Raw genomic sequence first — 19,561 nt, forward strand, 5'->3', positions numbered from 1 at the left:
TCAACATTTGGATGATGTTACTTTTCGCTACAGCAGATTTAATTCAGAACGTCTCGTAGATTCTGTCTCTAATTAAGTCAATGAGCAAATAGCAACTCAGCCATTAAGTTCTGAATTTACGGAGATCATGTACAAGTTTTTTTGTTTTGTGTCTTGGCATGTTACTCCCTGTCTGTCCTGATGCATATAATGTGGCTGAGGTGATTTCTTTCTCCAGTATTTCACCTTTCTTCAGTGTCAGACTTACTCTTCACTTTCAATCCTCAAGGAACTTTCTTCTTGAAAAGTTTCCAAGTATGAGCCATTTGACTTCTTGTTTTGTTCACTGAGGTGGTCTTTATTGAGTTAGTTATTGAAAATGAGTCAGCTGCTCTTTTCTTTCTCCTATTTGAAAATGGCGTTTTCCTTTTGACTCATCAAATATTTGAAAAAGCAAAACCATTTTTCTGAATAAAATGCTTATTTATTTAAGGAAAAACATGATTTCAATATAATCAAAATGACTTGACGGCGCTGTTCATCATTACCACATTTGGGGAGTCATTATCGCAAGTAAACACGAAGTACGATCCTTCTGGGATGCGCGGCACTTTAAATGCAGCCTTCTGAGAAATGACACTGTTCGCGGAAGGAGAAATACTCAGTATTAGCTTGGCTCAGTTTCGCTTTGGCTGCTTCTGATCACTGATGTTTTATTGCAGTGGGAATACAGCAGCTCCAAACGTCTCAACAATAAACTCTGGCATTCCAAAATTGCCCCAAACTCTCCCTTTACAGCAATTATAGAGGGGGAGATTGAAAACAAACATAAAAGCCCTCACAGCTCTTTTTTTTCCCCGCACTGCAATCACATCCAGTCATCCAACCATTTAACGCTATTTCTCCGTATGGGATTTATCTCCAAATACCCTATGCGCCTTTGTAGAATTTTACCCTCAGTTTTCCTCTTTTAACTTAAATCCCCCATTACAATTCTTGCACCCCCACATTTCACCCTCCCTAAGACTCACAGTGCTTTCCATCACAGAAAAGCCACCGTTTTTCCAGTCCTAAAATGATTCCGCAAAACGATTACATCCCGGCAGAGCCGAGGATTTTTAACCTGCTCATCGGGGGTGTAAGTCTGTCTTTTTGCCTATCAAGTAGTTTCAGAGGGTAAACAATAGCTCAGCATCTTTACACGCACACAAGAGAGCAAAGTGTGAACACAGGAACAAATGGAATAATACCGTCATGATTCCTGTGCAGACATTCTCTCACTCTGGAGGAGGTCAGAGGTCAGGGTCAGCTATTGAACAATGCTCTTTTGTGGTAAAGTGTTCCAAAACAATAGCATCTGGACCACAAGGGTAATTTTTCGCAAATCAATACCGCTTTTATAAACCCTGGTGGAGCTATGATCCTTTGTTCATGTTGCCTTCTGTAAAATCGAGTTATATGACTCCAAACTTGCAGAGATGTTTCCACTTCCGCTCTATTTTTGTAATGCTAATTATCAAAATAATATAAGATGAGATAAAACTTTATTTATCCCATAGGAAATGCTTGTGCCAGATGGCTCCAAAATTGAAAAGCTAAGAGTAATATTGCATTTGACGGTGAAAAAATTGCCCACTGTGGTTTAGTGATGTGATAAAGAAATATATTGCACAAAAATGTATGGTTACTACTTCAATGTTTTGTCTTTTTTTGCATTGCTATTCTTTATCCTTCCATAGATTGTAATTTAATATACAGTTCAGATATCTATTGCATAAAGAAAACAACTGGATCATTATTATTATTATTTTTAATATATATTATTAGTCATTTTATTTTTTAAATAAGAAGCACTTATTGAAACAGACCTTTGTAAAAATCAAAATGTGAGTCTTGTAAAAATAAAAATAAAAAAAACAAAAGGCGATGAGAAGCTGGCTGACATTCTTTTCCAAATAAAGCAGTCAGTGCTCATGTAGACAGTCAGAGCCTTACTAACCAGAGATATTTCTAAAATTTGAATCAGCCAAGCACAATAAAAAGATAATATGGGATAGAATAGAATAGAATAGAATAGAATAGAATAGAATAGAATATATACAGTATGTTTAACAACAAAACGAGATCAATAGCCTGCTGAGTAGCTAATGTATATCCATATCGCAGTAACTTTCTATAGCTGGAGCTATATTTCTGAGAAAAAACATCCACATATCATTATATTCAAAATAAATGAAGTGCTATTTGTATCTGATGGCCTGGACATTTGCAAAAGAAAACAAATAAAATAAAACATATTCACTGATGGGAGTCAGTTGCATCATGGATGTTCCAGTCTGACCAGTTTTTCTTCTTTTCTCTTTGGTTTCTAATCTTCACTGAAAATAATTGTGATATTTCAGAAGAGGATAAAAAACAGAATATAAGGTCACTAATTATTGTAATAAAAGTAAAGGGGGTTTTTGACAGTATACCTGTTGCTACAGTACTTAAGTAAAATGAGGTCAACCAACAGTGTTCATGTCTGAAATCAATTGACGGAATCAAGTATTAACAGCACACAGTCCTTGGCCTAACTGGTTAATGTGATAACCAGTTTGAACCCTTCATTTTAAAAATAGTCAAACAAAATTCTATCCTGCCCTCCTCATATAATATTGATGTTACCAACAGTTCCCCTTATTATTCAGTTTTGATATTTAAGCATTTTTTTATGATGTATAGTCCTGCTTGGGGGTCAGTGTCAGAGCTGTAATTGCTTTATTTTATCAAGCAGTTTTTGATATAATCGCTTGTTTACAAATAGGGGAGACCAGAGAAGCTCTTAAAAGATTGTGCACGACTGACAAACAACATCTAAAAAAATCATGATAAATGATGCAAAAATTGAATCATTTGATACAAATCAGTTTTATTTACACCGTCATCTATACATACTGCACATGCAGTATGTATCTCCATCTTACCTCTACCTCACTGGCATCCCACGTGTCCTGGACCGACTTGACCCTGGTGATGTGGGGGATGCTGCGGTGAAGGAGGGAGCAGGCCTGGCAAACAAACACACCCAGAGTAAGCGATGCCCAATCCGGCTCTGCAGGGGGGGGAAACAAAGAGAGAAAAAAAGAGAGATGAAAGGGGGAGATGATGCAGACGAACCGACCGGGGGTGGGTGGATGGTGTAGAGGGCTGGTTGGATAAGGGAGGAAATGAAATTGGGGAGGAACGCAGCCTAGGAGGATGGTGGAGACAGATAAAGGCGTGGTGAGAAAATATCATAAACAGTTCAATGTTCAGGCACTAAATAGCCAAAGTGCCAGCAAAGTTAATGGGTGGATATTAAGAGAAAAAAGCGTGTGTTTGCTTATGATGTACAGGAGGAAGGCTGAATACGATTTTGGAGGGAAATTCTATTTGGGGACACTAGCAGGAAACAGACTGCCTGAGATCTGATCAGCAGAGGTAGTTATCAGGTTGTGTAGCTACATCAGGAGATCTGCTATCGATACTGGGTAAACCCTCAGGTAACACGTGCAGAAAACACATATTTGAGTGCAAAGTAAGACATTTTTTCAGCTTTAAAGCATTTCATTTTTAACCGAAAGCATATACACACACACACAACAGCAGCATCTGTGGGAGTTCAGCCCAGGTACGTCCGAGCCGCTCTATCACAGACATTTTGACACTTCGAGTGCGACAGCGAGAGAAACACTACGTTGTGAACCCTGAGCGCCACCCGCAAACACCGAAACAGAGAGATGCATTTAGGCATGTGAAGCCGTGCACCGAAAAGGGTGACATTAGTTGAAATTTCAGTTGACTTGAGCTGAGGAAATCATCAATGCTGATTAAAAATCCATAAGTTAAATTTAAAGTAAACGATGGTAATGTGCCATGGAGCAGAACTTATTTAAAACAAATAGGAATGAAGAAAATTCAAAAATAAGGTTTTATGGCTACTATAAGCTGAAAGGTTGAAGGAAAAAACAACAGTAGCTTTCTGGAGTCTCTGTTGGTTGCCTGGCAACATCACTGTCAAATTTACCAGGGTTCTGGATGATAAATCAATCAAAACTGAAGTGAGCATTTAATCTAAAACAAAAACAAACAAAAAAATGACTAAATAACAAGGCCAGCACATTATGCAAGCCTATGTTTCTAAGATGCATAGTAATGAGAAAAAAACAAGGCAGATGCTGAATGTTATGGATCTCAAAAGAAAAAGGAAAGATTTATAAAAATGAGTCATGCTGGCATCTTTTATATTACCCCAAATGTTGTTTGTTTTTGTCCTGCTTTGTCCTCTCATTCTTATTGCCATGATGTGAGACTACCTGACATCCAGAATGCCAGATAATATTTCTCTTGGACGAAGAGCAGGAACAATGTAGTTCGGTGGAGAGCATTTTATAGCTTATTTGTTGTCACTTCGATTCACAATTCCTCTAACTTGAGGGGTATTAGGTTCTTTGATATTTAATGGGAAGGAGTAGGTCATGAACTTTGCAATAATGAGTAATCAATGTCACGGTTGTTTTGTCTTGGAACTATATTTTGCTTTGTAATAACAGAGAACGCCAGCCAGAAGTTGGTGATATTGCAATATGGAGAATATAAAACATGGGGTCTCCACCCCTATTATAATAAACAACAAGAGGATAAGTTCTGTACCAAGGGCTCAGGCTGAAAGTCTAAATTTACATTCCAGCGCTCAAAGAATGAAAGGGTTGTAGCTCTGAGGACTCCCCCCCCCAAAAGACAGCCTGTTTGGACTGATGAGGGATGGTTTTAGGTTGCAATATTGGGATGGTAGAAATAATAATTGGGCAACTTGGGTGGAAGGTAGCCAAGAGGTTAGAAAAGCCCAAGTGGTCTAAAATCAACACTTATTACATGGAGCATTACAATATACATGATGTTATGCTATGAAAAAAAGATAAACATGGTTCATATCACAGCAAGAAAAAACCTCTATGATCATCTCACAAGAACTTAGAAGCTTTTTAAACCAGTTTTCAGTTAAATCTGAAGTGCCAACAACGGGCCTTAGTGAATTGGAGTAAACAAATATTGGATAGCAGTGGGACATCATTTAAAGAAATAGATGATGTGATTCAAGATGGCTTAAAAGATGATGTAGAGTTAATAGCGTTATTACTCTATAGCCCAAATACAAAAATGTCTGAAAAAAGTAGTGTTGGTTTCTTTCCCAGCCTTTGGTATAATCTCATGCATGTGGTTCGATAAAAGGTTTTAAGGCTTCTTTGCTCAGACCCACATTAATGGGTACATGTAAAACAGTAGATATATTTATTCTGAGAACAGGGGCCATCAGGAAATAACAAATTTCCCCATTGCGATTTGATTTGCTTGGAATATCAAAAAAATCTGAAGGAGCATTTCAAGAATCAAATGATATTTTCACTTCACTGTCAAATAAGGTAGACTAAAGACTAAATTATTTTTGAATCATAGTCCTTTGCACATCTTTTCATGCAAACGAATGGAGGCACAATCTCTGCCCAGAGAGTCGATTGTACATCCCTGGTTTGTAGATGAACAGAACTTTGGCGTCTGACAAAAGGCAGCCCATCCAATTACATGTTATCTGACCATTAATCCATATCTATCCTCACCTCTTGGACTTTTACAGTACATTGTGTAATGCACCGTCACTGACACGCTTATATATTTTGCTGCTTTCTACTGCAACTTCTTGTTAAAGTGATAAACAGTCACTGAGTGTTAAGCCACCATGGGATTGGAGGACAGTGACAGATCATTAATGCTACAATGTTGCTTCTCGAGCTGCAAAGTGGTGTTTTGAAATATGGCAGTTTTACTGTTTGCAACCAGTAACGAGCCATAAAACTCACCAAAATCTCTCAGCCCAATTTAGGAGTGTATAATATACTGCTTCAGCACTGGAGCTGTAAAGTGAACATGTTCCTGAGCCACATTATAGACCATGTGATGCCTTTTAAAGCAAATTAACTCAAATGTGTCATTCTTTCTTTGTTCTTGAGCAAAAAAAAGGTACATTTGCAAGGGCGTCATTTTCTATAATTGACCTTAAACCAAAATAAAGCTGATATCACATGTTCTAAAAGGGGCCAAAGCAGCTCGCATTAACCTTATGGCCTGAACAAAGAGACAGTTTTGTTTGTTTTTAAAATTATTTGTAAAACTCAAAGCGGAGGAGATGAAGCTGATTTCAATAAAAAAGGGATGAGAGGGCTTTACTTAACATTTTGTCTTTACATGACCAGATTTTAAGAGGAGACATAATGCAAATAATAAAATTTGCACAGTTGGTATATGATGAAAAGTTGCCTTTATGTTTTTTCATATTGCATGTCGCTGTTGAAAAGAAAACAAAAAAAAAAAGGATTTTCTTTCAAAATTGTGCAGCCATGCTTGCCCCAAAAGTATCCATGATGGGAACATGCACCCAAGCTAGAATGCTACTTCCTTACCGGTAACACCCATGAGTCGACACTTCCTTCTCACCCTCTCTGCAGATGCCATTTCTCACACAAGAACACCCCAGCATGATGTTGCATGCACAAAGATGCACGCACAAACACACAAGTGTGTGATTTACAAGGGAGTCTGTTGACAGCGAAGACGGGCGGAGCGAAAGAGATGGGAAAGCTCTCAAAAACTGAAATTTTTGGGAGCATAGATGAGCAATACGGCACAGAGAAGAGGATGCAGTGACAATTAACGGTAGTGGTGTTACTGGCAACCATGATGACCGAAAAAAAAGAGGTAGCAAAATTGGACAAAGTTCGAGTTTTAGTCCTTCGAGAATCCTTTTTTTATACAGCTGAGACCTGGAACCAATTCCAAATTCCTTCTCTTAATCCAGTGTGAAATACATATCTACACCAGTTATCATTCATTCGTTTTGGAGTTTGCTCGAGTGCAAAGCACCAGACATATTGATTTTAATATCTTCTATAATTACACACACATGCAAAAATGCCAAGAAAACACACACCTACACACGATCCTGCTCAGAGAAAATAGCAACCGGGCATTCAGCGAGCGATGAGGTCATTGCTGTCTGACTCTGGCCTCATGGAGAAGCAGACAGCACTCATGTAGATTAGCCTACAAGCCACATGACTGACAAACCACACACCACACACACATCCACCCACACACCCACCCACACACACACACACACACACACAGGCACAGGCACCCTAGTCTACTTGAAGACGAGCGAAAGTGAAAGTGGAAACCTCCTGATGTAGTGCAGCTCTCCTGTCTATATTCACAGTTCCAATGTTCACTCAGGCATGTTTGTTAAAGTGCAGCAGTGCTCTTCAAATGTCTGACTTCCAAAAGCTGGTAGCTTGTTCGCTAGAACAACAAATATCTTTTAAATGTAACCACACACGGCTAAAGAATGAGATTTGGCGCTCCAAAGCCACAGATGCAGAGGAGGGGGGGAGAATATATAATAGACGTTTTAAGTTCCTCAGCAGCTTCCTGTTATGGGGGTCTGCAAAAGGGCAGTCACACAGTCCTCATACAATAAAAACCCAGACTCAAGAATACTTGGTTGTTTTTTGGAGGGATCAACAGGGTCTTATAATACAAAGACCTTAATTCATTCAGTCATTCATTATTTATACAGCTTATCCTGCACTGAGGCTGCAGGCTATCCCAGCTGTCACCGGGAGAGGCGGGGTACACCCTTGACCGATGGCGTGTCAATCACAGGGCCACATGTAGAGACGTACAACCATTTAAGCCCTCATTTAGACATCTGGGCAATTTAAAATATCCATTTAACTTTCTGGATTGTGGATTGCTGGGAGGTGAACCACTGTTAACCACTGCGCCACCGTTGCCGCCCAGAGCTCTTAATGTGAAATTAATTTAGAGACACTTTGGAGGTATAAAAGGTGTTATTGGCTTTGTCAGATATACTGTTGCAGATTGAATCTAGAGTCCATGAAAATCCTTCTTGACATTCTAAGCTTGGTGCCTTCTGCCTACTTGAAGCTGGCATAATTATATGGTTATTCTGTATTATTTCCCATTGTTGCCATTTAATCTCAACATAATCTAGAATTGGAAAAGGCTGCCTTGCACTTTATTTTCACAGACATATATAAATGTATGTCAATCTCTGGTATGATATATATAGTGATACAAACATTGTTACATTAATGGCACTTGTGTTTGAGATTTGGTCGCTTTTGAATGGAGGACGCACTTATACAATGGAGTCTGTGCTGCTTAGTTTTATACACACACACACACACACACACACACACACACACACACACACACACACACACACACACACACACACATACATATTAGCATCGCTTGAGAGGAAGTTCATCAACATCATCATGACAGAAGAAGACAAGGGCTGCTTTTTGATAATTTTCTTAACAAGCCATTGTCTATTTACTCTGGACACATATCTGTGGTGAACCTGTCAAATTCAGCCCCTGTAGATTTGAGTGATAGAGTCAACATCCATGTTCATCTTAGGAGCGCATCTCTGACCTTGTTGTTTCATTCCCTACCTTTTCTCTCAGTAATTCACTCGCAAATACTGTAATAAACTAGCTTTCTCTTATCTATGGATCTACCGGTTTCTGGTGTATTAGTACCAATAAATGTCGATGACATTTGGCTTTACAGCTCATGGAGGCTTTTTTTTTAATAATGCAAACAACTGCCTCTTGACCTTAAGCATCATACACAACTGAGTGCTCACACTCCGTGGAGACAAAGGGATGTGTCATGCTGTGGTGGTTCGCTTTAACACTAGTGACCATCTTACACATGAACAAATATATGGCTGTCTTCCAAAGAGACAGTTAGTGTGGCTGGAAAAGATGATTTTTTTTTTTGCCTTTTTTCAATTTTCTCTCCCAAATAACAAAGCAATAAAATCCTGATGATTCATAACAGTTGCATTCAATAATCAATCGACTGATACACCATATACACACTTGTGTTAACATTAAACTAATAAATAAAACATAATAAAAGCTGAATACGTTGAATAGCATGAATTGGAGGCTCTTTCTTCGTGACGGTTAATTTTCCCTTGATTTGCATGGCAATTTTTCTCAAAATCTTATTTGTCAACCTTAAAAATATTCATCATCAAATAATCAAAAATTCAAAAGGCCTTTGATATGCCTAGGTGAATTTCAGCCAAATCCGCAAAGCCATAGTATAGGGTTGTTTGGGGTTTGTAAATCTCCCTGTTTTTCAGAATTAATGACATTATTATCTCAGAATGTAGAGAAAAGTTTTCTCTTGGAAAAAAAATCCCAGATGTTTTTGGGCCACCGGAACAGTCTTGCTCTTGAGGCATAATTTAAAAAGAAATCTCGTACATCCTAAATAGCCAGATATTCTTTTATTTATGGCAGCCTTGTGACCCAACCCTTTGATGTGTATTTACTTCATCTGAAACCATGAAAAATATATACTTTTAAAGAAAGAATCATTGTTCGTCCAGCTGGAAATATGACATTTTTACCTCCCAAGGAATAGTTTATAAGCACTGGAGGCCTCGGCCAACCACATCAAACTTGTTTTGCATATGTTACGAATCAGATGACAATTAGCTCCAAACTAGTTTGTGATGTCACAAATCATGACTTTAGATCCCTTGGCCTGCCATTCAGAATCCAAGCTCAAGCAGAAAAAACATGAAAAACAACCTTTTGAGTCAAAGCAAATCAATAAATTACCGAGGGAAATGAAGCACAAACATTCAGCGAAAGGGACAAGAGGACGAACACACCGCTGCCTGGAGGAGGCCGGAGTCAAAACGCAGAAACACACAACAGCCTGAGAAAACAACACTGAGCTTTTCACTTCTGATGTAGTGAAGCTACAACCTTTTACTAAAGTAGGAATTGTTCTGTTTCTTTGCATGACTTTAATGAGCTGGACGATTATTTAAGGGCCCAATTTTTTCCAGCTCAGAGCCATAACAGCCTCGCTGGCGAGGAGCTGAAGTCTCCCTGCACCTGCTTCCTATCCACGTCAAGGCTGATTTTAAATTGCCTTTTCTCTTGTACCAAGGACTTGCCCCACAATTAGATGCATGAATTATCCCATGGAACTGCACGTGCATGTTGCCGGTACACCCATCTATTCTGTTTTTGAGTAAGAAACTCTTTTTGATGATGAAACAAACGGAAAACATTTTTAAGGCTAGGGTTGTTTTGTTTAGTCTTTTTCTTTGCAGTCACTTGGTGCTAAACTAAGCGATTTGTGATGCTACCATCTGCTAGCGGATTAAAAAAAAGAAAATAGAAACAGTGATGGCTTCTGGACAATGAAAACTGCCAAAATGCATGTTAACTAAATAAATTCCTCTACCATTCTAATGGTTTTACTCACAACACTGATGTACAAATCGAATGAAGAAAGCACCAGTATCAGTAAGTCTTATTGTGAAAGCTTTAGATACAATCAGGATGGAAGTTATGCCAAAATCAGGCTTTAGTTCTAAAGTTCAGTGGTTTTACGAATATCAATTTTTTAAATGAAAAATTATGATTTATATGGAATGAATGAACTCTGGATAATGTGAGACGTACAACATACATTCACTCACTCATTAAGACGCCTCCATTGAATTAACGTAGCACGTGTTTGTGGGCTGCAGTAGGAAACAGGAAAACCCACGCAGACATTGAGACTCCATACAGAAAGGCATCAGTCAGGATCGAACCGGGATCCTTCCTGCTGTGAGGTGGCAATGTTTTGGCCAGAACCGTTTGTTCCATCAGTCCGTTAGTATTTGGCAGCGAAATCATCTCTGTTCAACAACACACTGGTTTTGAAAAAAAATAGGAATAATTTCAATCTGTTAAGTGTCTGAGTGTTTGACAAAAATATTGCACGAAGTATATTTGAACTCAAAATTACTATTTTCATATTTCTTTAGAAGCTAAAATCTGCTTCAACTACCAAAATGATAGAAAAGGAAGTGACTAGTTTGTCCTGCAACCCAGATATTACATTACGATTGGTTTAAGTGTGTTTCACTACTTCAACGTGAGTGAACGTAAGTTACTCTCACGTTATGTTTTGGATCAAGACACTTTTGGACCGATCCTGCTGGTTTTATCAACGCCACGTCATCAATAGACCCCTCGGTGAAACGGTTTCATGCACGACCACACTGGTTTGACCTCAACATGTCTGGCGGATGATGTGAGAATCTTCTCAGCTCTCCGCTTTAACCTCCTCCATCTTTTCGGAAGATTTCAGTAGGAGTCCCAAGTGCTGCAAGGGGTTTACGCCTATTTTTTTTAATCCACAGTACATTCATTCAGGCGTGCTCTGCTGTTAAACATTGACCATAACACACCTTTGTCCTCTGGAGCGTTGAGCGCTCTTGACAACTTAAGATAATGTGAAAAGGTTTCTTTTTCCTGGCCTCTTACGTGATCCTTCCCTTGAATTGTTTCTTCTGGTCCACACCAAATAGCTGGTTTAATTGTTCCTAAATGGGTTGCTGATGTATATGATTGTTCCTTTTCATTTACGCCCACCCGTCTTCGGACTTCGTTCTGATAATGACAAAGAACGACTACTGAGAGCAACTTTCAGATCGATATCCGACCCTTTATCGGCTTACAATTGATGGGGAATATCAAGGGAAAAGTCCACGCCTGACAGAGCAGCTGCTTTTTTATTAACCATCTGATTGCTTTCTGAGAAGGAAAGACTCCTCAATGCATCGGTTAAACTCCTTCAAACAAATGTGAAAGTCCTGACTTCAATCACTACTTGATTTAATTAATTTCAGTCCATTTTGGACACAGGAAAATGAGGAAAAATTGCATTGATACAACTTCTCATTAAAATACTTCATTGTTACTAAAAAAAAAAGTATCACAGTAATAGATGCAGGAGGTTTCTCTCAACTTTCTTTCAAGCAGCAGCAAACAAACAAACAAACAAATAAATAAATAACCCTGCAGCTTTCTTATCAGAATTCCCGCTTTTCCACCGACACCTTTTCGGCTGATGACTGCCGAGGCTTCTCTCCGGAGGATTGGACGTCTTTCCGTGTCCTTAGCGAAGGGCAGCACCAGCGTACCGCGGAGCTACAGAGAAACCCTGCTGTATAAGCTCCACGCTCAGGCTCTCGCCACCTCATCTGAGCTAACCAGCGGGGAAAAGATAGGGGGGAAAAATGGCAAAGGTAAGGAAGGGCAGTAGAGGGATGACTAAGCATAATAAACGCCTGAGCATTACAGCTGCTTTGTGTGTTTTCACACCGATTCCAGCGGCCTGTCCGGCTGCTTAATGGATGCACCGGGGGGAGATAAGACAGGGTTGAGGAAGGACAATCAGGTCACCGCTGATGATGAGATACTTTTCACTCCTGCAAACTCACCCTTACAGCGTGTGTGCCGCGTCATGCAGCATTTTCCTGCCTTATAAAATATGAGCTTAATTTCTAGGACACTTTTCAGCACAATCTGGCTGACGGCTGTAACTCAAAGAGTTTTTCAGGTCGGGATTTTTTTTCACCTTTGTATTACGCGCCAATTCAACACATCAAACCCTCCTCGTTGGAAAGTCGCAGTTGAATGTGCAGCATAAAAGCGACTTGATAACGGAGGAGACTTGACCAATAGCAAACAGGGGTTATATGCCGCACTAATTCCTGATAAATGTAGAAAATGTTGCTGGATGGGCGTTTTTTGCAAATAAAGCAAACAACCTTGAAAGGAAACTGTGGAGAGTAATAACTCTGCTAGTGCCTGTGTAAGCCAAAGAATGCATTGGGTTTTTTTTTTTTTTTTTGTTTTCTTTGCAATGTTGCTGAACGGCAAGGTGGCGCAATGATTACAAGGTCCCTGGTTCAATTTCAACAGAACGCCTTTCTACGCTGCATTTTGTATTTTCTTCCCTTGTCTGCATGGGTTTCTTCCCACAGTCCAAAAACATGCAGTAGGTTCACTGGCGACCCTAAATTGACGAGATAATATAAATACAGTGAATGGTCAATATGATGTTTATGATGAATTACGTGAACGCTTGTATGTCTTTATATTACATGTGAATGACAGAATGAAGAGTTTTACGTCTTTATATGTGGCCCAGTGAACAACTGGCGACCGCTACGGGTTGAACCCCACCTTTGCCAAATGACACCTGGGATATGTTCCAGCCCCCTGCGACCCTGAGCGCAGGATAAGCGCTATAGATAATGACTGAATTAATGTAATATTAACTCATGCACTGTTCATCTGTTAAGTTTTGTGAAAATCATCTGTGTGGATTCTATATATCAATTGCAAAAAAAAAAGTACAGTTAGAAACAAAGATGACAATGTGCTTTCTGGTGTTTGCAACATCAAGAGAAAGTGTCAAGCCAGAACACCAGAGTGTGCAGTTCCGCTCGGCTGAACTCTATTTGACTCCGAAGTTGGGAGAAAAAACAAAGTACGGAGTGATTGAATTATGCAGTATATACATAAATATTATATATTTCCACAAGAATTTGTTAAGATAACGAAGACAGACAAGTGATCATGTAAAAAGCTGTAAAACTCCAGGAAGAGTTTTAAAGTTTTTTTCATTTTTTTTTCCATTCTATCATTAAAATCAATACATAACAGCACTGTGATATCATGAATACAGTACACTAATTAATAAAGAAACAAAGCTTTGGCTCCGGGTCCCTAATTCATAGGTTATGAAATCCAAGCAATGCGAGACACGTTGCGTCTCTGAACTGCTGTATCTCGAGGCGTCTGCTTATTTCCGTCTTCACTGTTTGTTGTGCTGAGATGATCTGTGTTGTTTTCGTGGGGCGATGAAACCCCATTTTCATAAAAAAAAAAAAAAGAAAGAAAAAAGAAGTCACTGAGATAAGATCCTGTCCTCTTCTGGGAAGGAGCCACTGAACCGGCATCAATAATTCATATTTTAATGATTAGGGCTGATGAATTCTGAGCCTGGGAATTCCTGATCTGGTTGCAGGCAAGAGGAGGGAAGGGGGGACATAATGGAGCGGTTGATGGATGCAAATTGTAAATCTTTTCATCTCTGTCTACTGAAATTCCACGCGACAAGCATGGGTGAGTTTAAGTTCTTGTTGACCAACGAGGAGCCACGCCGACCGGGTTTGATGTGCCGCCGAGAACTGTCGGAGGAGATGAAAGCGTCTCCACTGGATGAGTTTTCCCTTAGCCGTGATCAGAATCTCCTTGCAATTGCCAGTTTCTGGAGGGGTACTCCACTACACATTACATCACAGATGTACCTTTCACAACTGTAACCTCAGAAGAACTTTACTTTGCAGAACAGCGGAAGGGTTGCGGTTGAAGTTTTTCCACTTGGGACTACAGGTTGTGCAGATACATCAGCGCGAAACCCGTTTTTCTTAATTCATCATCTCATTTTGTTTGGTCTGGATGAGAGCCGGTGTTTATAATTTTATAGTTTAATGTCAACGCAGCAACAGCGATTCATCAGCAATGACTGTCCGCTTCCTCGGAAACGTCACCCGACAGTCTGACACGTTTTTTGCTGGAAAGAAACACGTTTTAGGGCAACTGCAGGAAGCTGATGTAGGTCAGCTTGGCCATTAAGCAACAGAAGATAAAGACATATCGTAAGAGCAGCACGGCGGCCACCTCGAAGTAAGACGGTCCCTGGTTCGATTCCGACAGGGACTCCATTCTGTATGTTCTCCCTGTGTTGGAGATGAGTTCCTCTGGATTCTCCAGTTTCCAGTGGGTTCATCAGAGACCCTAAACTGGCCAGACATGTGAATGAGAGTGAATGTTAGTGTGTCTCTATGATGTGTGAATGAATGAGTGAATGCCTGCATGCCTGTATATGATGTGCCAATGAATGGGTGAGTGAATGGTTGTATGTCTACTGTATGTAAGGCCCTGTGATCAACTACAGACCAGTCCAGGGACGGCCCATCGCCCATTGACAGCTGCAACCTTCCAGTCGGAAGGACGCCCTGCTCTAGAGACCGGGCCACAAAATGTCCGAGTGTTATTTTGCCCAATGAAGAATTCACGGTGAATAAAGAAGTATGAAAACGCTTCCACCTTAAGTGCCTCCATCATATCTTATGCCACTAGCAGTAAACCCATGGAGATAACGGGAATTTGGAGATGAGCATGGGTGAGATCGTCATCGACACCAAGGCTCTGATCAATTCCCAAATGTGAGTCCAATTTCCTGATCGATTGTGCTTCGGGTTTCTGCGCGGCATCCGCAGGTTCTCCTTTCCTATACATATCATTTCAGGATGCATCGTGTCAAGTGTGGCTAATTAAGCTTAACAATAATAACTAAAATATAATCTACAAGACTACAGACGTGTACATCATTCAAAGGTGAATTAAGCGTTCTTGCCTAACATATTTGAAAATATCAAGATAATAGCAAAAATATCACAATAACTGAGCTGCTTCGTTGTTTAAACCATCATTCCCGTCCATGTCAAGTCCCGGGAGCCCCGGCCAATGGAGCTGACGATAAAATGTAGATTTTTCATTAAAAACGTGAAAGGAACCATCGAGGAGCTGGATCTAGCGCACGTCAAGGAGCAATATCGGCTTCTTAGTCCGGACTTAGAGGTACGGAAGGTGGTTGGCAAGGCTGAGAGCTGTTACTGTGATTTTTCTCTCAGCAGACAAAAACCGCCTTCCCTCCTCAAGTGTCCGCCTCTTAGATAAAGCTCCCTTATTCCACCGGGGCCAAAGCTGCTCCGCTGCAGCCGGGGTCCCTCAGAGGAGCCAAGGAACAGGCATCCTGGGCTCACGGCCCAAACTGGGCCGCTTTATTTCCATTTCAGAGGGGAGAAGGGGTGGGGGCAAGAGAGGAAAATAGAAGCTGAGGGTGTTTTTCGGCGATAGGATTTAGAGATGGAGAGCATAGTGGGGCTGTCTGGATGTCTGGGCGCTTGCACCGAGACTGCCAGGTGATCCGGAAAGAGATGTGACAGATAACCCTCCAACACACTACAGAATTAACGGGGGAAGCCCAAGAGGGGATGACTGACCGTTTAGACTCAAGCTCTGAATTTTAGAGCACGATGACACCTGCAAATTGTGAACACATTACACACTCCAAATACAGCCTGATATGTTTACAGCCAAGTCCAGAGTCCGGTCTTCTCTACCTGACAACAGTGATACCTTCCAGTCCCATGCAGACTGTCTCTCCTCAGGGCCTGCACAGGTTTTTCAGGCTTGTGAAGCTGCAGCCCCAGAGCACCACATGCAGGATCACCTGCATCGGCTGCATCAAACACCGGCTTCTCACCCCACTCCCTCCCTCTCTCCCTCCCTCCCTCCCTCTCTCTTTTTCTCTTTCTTTCTACCATACCTGGGTTGCCGCAGTCCGCGCACGTTTCGTTGTCCGGTCTCGCCAGCACGTCGTGCAGGAGCCGGTTGTTGTTTCCCTCCGGTTCCAGCGCCATGGTGAGTTTTCCAGGAAGCCCGCAGAAGCGCATCCGCCGCTGGCGTCCCGACAGACGGAGCGCCCAGTCACCTGTCAGCCCGATTTGGACTGGAGAGGAGGAGACTCCTTCTCTCTCCTTCTCCCTCCCTCTCTCCCTCTCTCTCTGATAGCTCTATTACCGGTGTCTCGCTGACTGCATAATAATTACCCATCACCAACCGCCTCCCTCTGTGTGTGTCTGCTGATCCACACCACCGCCGTCCCCCGTCCCCTCCATCCGGGTTTATCCGATGAGAGCGAATCATCCAGCGGTGTTCCGCCCGAACGCACAGACCACCGGGACTCTAAAAGCTATTTTCATTTTTTGTAGTTTAATAATCACCAACACGCATGTTCTATAATTGCTTCACATCTATATATTCAGACATGGGGAAACTCCCGTGATGTATCGTAAAAAACACTTTTTCCCCCCCCCAATAATGGCTCAACGTGCCATGCGTTGCACCTGAATGTTTATTCTAAACGAAAACCATGTCCGACTTGCCAATTCAGTTGAAATGTAATTTAATTTGCTGAGAAAACTGGTTTCAAACTTTTTCTTTTTATTTTCATTATTGTAGTATATATAGTATATTGTATATGTGTATATATATAGTACACGAAACATTAGGCGTAATATTCGGTGATATCGTATTTTCCTACGCTGTTTTTTTTTGCACTAAAATCAGCATTCAAACGAAAACATATATTTAATTGCCACAAATTTATTTTAAAATCATATTACGTATTGATTCAACCGCTGACAGTGTTTCCAAACGATAATTATGTATTCTATTAGTAATGCCTGCCCATCCTCTGTGACGTCATCTCTCCGCGACGGTCAGCAGAAGGAACCGCTCACAGAGTTGTTGCTTTGCAGACTGTCTGAAAGAAATAAGACTTTGAACAATTAAACCAAAATGTCCACTGCTATGAATTTCGGGTCAAAGTCATTCAAACCTCGAGCCCCGGACAAAGGAGCCTTTCCTTTGGATCATTTTGGTACGTCTCATGGAAATAATGTAAAGTGTACACTTCCTGTTGTGTAATGATGTCACATTCGTGTTGATAGGTGACAACCAAAGGGGTCCATTCCATTGAGTTCTTGGCCCCAGTAATCGTATTTTTAACAATTAGTAATGTATTTATAGTTATCCTAATCTTGACCAGGACGTGGCTAGAAGAATAAGCAAGGCATACGGAAATGTCTGCAGTCAGTCGTAACATTACAGTCATTAAAGGAAAGGGAACGATCTGATACATGTAATGAAAATATGATCGATAAGGACTGAGTTAACCTATTTGTTATTCACCAACATAATTTATACTTGTTGTGTGCCTGATGTCCCAATCAGTTCATGTCGTTCTGTTGATGTATTTACATTTAATAGAATCACATTTTTATTTTAGGAGAGTGTAAGTGTTTCAAGGAGGTATTCATGAAATGTCTGAGGGACAACAGCTTTGACAACTCCAAGTGCCGCCTCCAGTCCAAGGACTACCTGGAGTGCAGGATGGAACAGTAAGTGGATGTCTCCTCCTGCCATGTGAGACATGTGCTGAGCACAAACATACCGATATGTTAATTGTTAGGTTAAAAAAAACAACACACAATTTATCTTTGATATTTCAGTCAGCTGATGGCAAAGGAGCCACTGGAGAAACTGGGATTCAAGGACCTGTTGGATCCTCCCCCCAGCCAACCAGACAAAGACTGCAAACACTGAACTCACTGCCACCAAAGATTTGTTGGTCAAGCTTATCGACTAAAAAATGAAAAAGAGAAATGAGACACATTTTCTTTGGCAATGGGATCCAATCACCTGTGTACATAAAATATGATTACCTAATATATGGATATGCTATTTTTGTGAAATAAACCCTTTTTATATTTAAACTCATTTATTTTAAATATAGTTCAAGAGCAATTGCATGTCTGACGAGAACTGAAGCCTTGACTTTATTGTTAAAACAAATGTCCACATTCATTTACTGTGTCAGTTGAGGGAAAAAAAAAATGAAAAAAAAAAAAAAAAGGGGATGGCCTGGCGGAGGGGGTAAAGCGATTGTCCTTGGAACTAAACATTACTCATTCGATTCCCAGCTCCTCCAAGTGTGTGGAATTGTTGTTGTGCAAGACACTGAACCCCTACCTGCTACCTGGGCACTGCTAGATGGCTGCCAACTGCTCATGGTTCTTCCATGATGGATTGAATACAGAGAAGAATTTATCGCAAGGGATTAATAAAGTACAACAAAAAAAAAAGGTGTTACATCACCTTTCCTTTTAACAACACTCAATTTTGGAATTGTTAATTGTTTAAGCTTTGTGAGTGGAATTCTTTACCATTTTTGCTTTATGTCCAGATTCAGTTGCTCAACAGTCCAGCTCTCCGTTGTTGATTTTGCACTTCATAATGCGGCATTTTTAAAAGGAGACAAGTCTGGACTGCAGGCAGGGCGGTCTAGTGCCTGCATTCTTTTACGACATAGCCTTGCTGTTGCAGTGCGTGAAGAATGTAGCTTGGTATTGTCTTGCTGAAAAAAGCAGGGACGTCCCTGAAAAAGACGAGTCTTGGATGGCAGCTATGTTCTTCCAAAACCTGCATGTATCTTTCCGCATTAATGGTGCTTTCACAGATGTGCAAGTTCCCCATGCCCTGGGCACTAACACACCTCCACACTATCACAGACACTGGCTTTTAAACTTTGCGGTGATAATAATCTGGATGGTCCTATTTCTCTTTTGCCCGGAGGGCATGATGTCAATTATTTCCAAAAAGAATCTGATATGTAGTGCATCAGTCCATTTCACATGAGCTCTGGCCCAGAAAAGCTGGTGGCGTTTCTGGGTGTTGTTGATGTATGGCTTTCGCTTTGCATGGTACAGTTTTAACTTGCATTTACTGTGAAAAGTTGTATTAACTGAGAATGGTTTTCTGAAGTGTTCCTGAGCCCACATGGCAATATTCTTTATACAAAGATGCTGGTTTTTAATGTCAGAGAACCGTTGGAGGGATCGAAGGTCACAGGCATTCAATATATATATGTATAATAACTGGATCTTTTGACGATATTATGGACCGTAGAT

The 19,561-nt window shown here is 40.6% G+C and overlaps 2 protein-coding genes across 2 annotated transcripts in view; one reads left to right on the plus strand and one right to left on the minus strand.

Annotated features, from left to right (window-relative positions):
* Positions 1-16,614, minus strand: part of LOC147214740 (arf-GAP with dual PH domain-containing protein 1) — a 30,639-nt gene extending 14,025 nt beyond the window's left edge. The window contains exons 1-2 of the mRNA XM_086140807.1: positions 16,357-16,614; positions 2,946-3,073 (exon numbers count right to left, since the gene is read on the minus strand). Coding sequence (XP_085996933.1) covers positions 2,946-3,073; positions 16,357-16,483 — 255 coding nt within the window. The 5' untranslated portion in view covers positions 16,484-16,614. The remainder of the gene's footprint in view (positions 1-2,945; positions 3,074-16,356) is intronic.
* Positions 16,615-17,314: 700 nt separating this feature from the next.
* On the plus strand, positions 17,315-18,367 carry cox19 (cytochrome c oxidase assembly factor COX19). Its single transcript, XM_086140762.1, has 3 exons — positions 17,315-17,472; positions 17,881-17,992; positions 18,104-18,367. Exons 1-3 carry the CDS (start codon positions 17,391-17,393, stop codon positions 18,195-18,197), a joined length of 288 nt encoding a protein of 95 aa, XP_085996888.1. The 5' UTR covers positions 17,315-17,390; the 3' UTR covers positions 18,198-18,367.
* The last annotated feature ends 1,194 nt before the right edge of the window (positions 18,368-19,561 follow it).

Source organism: Fistularia commersonii, chromosome 33, assembly GCF_037954325.1.
Source record: "Fistularia commersonii isolate RoL2024-O1a breed Wild chromosome 33, RoL_Fcom_v1.0, whole genome shotgun sequence".
Taxonomy (NCBI): Eukaryota; Metazoa; Chordata; class Actinopteri; order Syngnathiformes; family Fistulariidae; genus Fistularia; species Fistularia commersonii.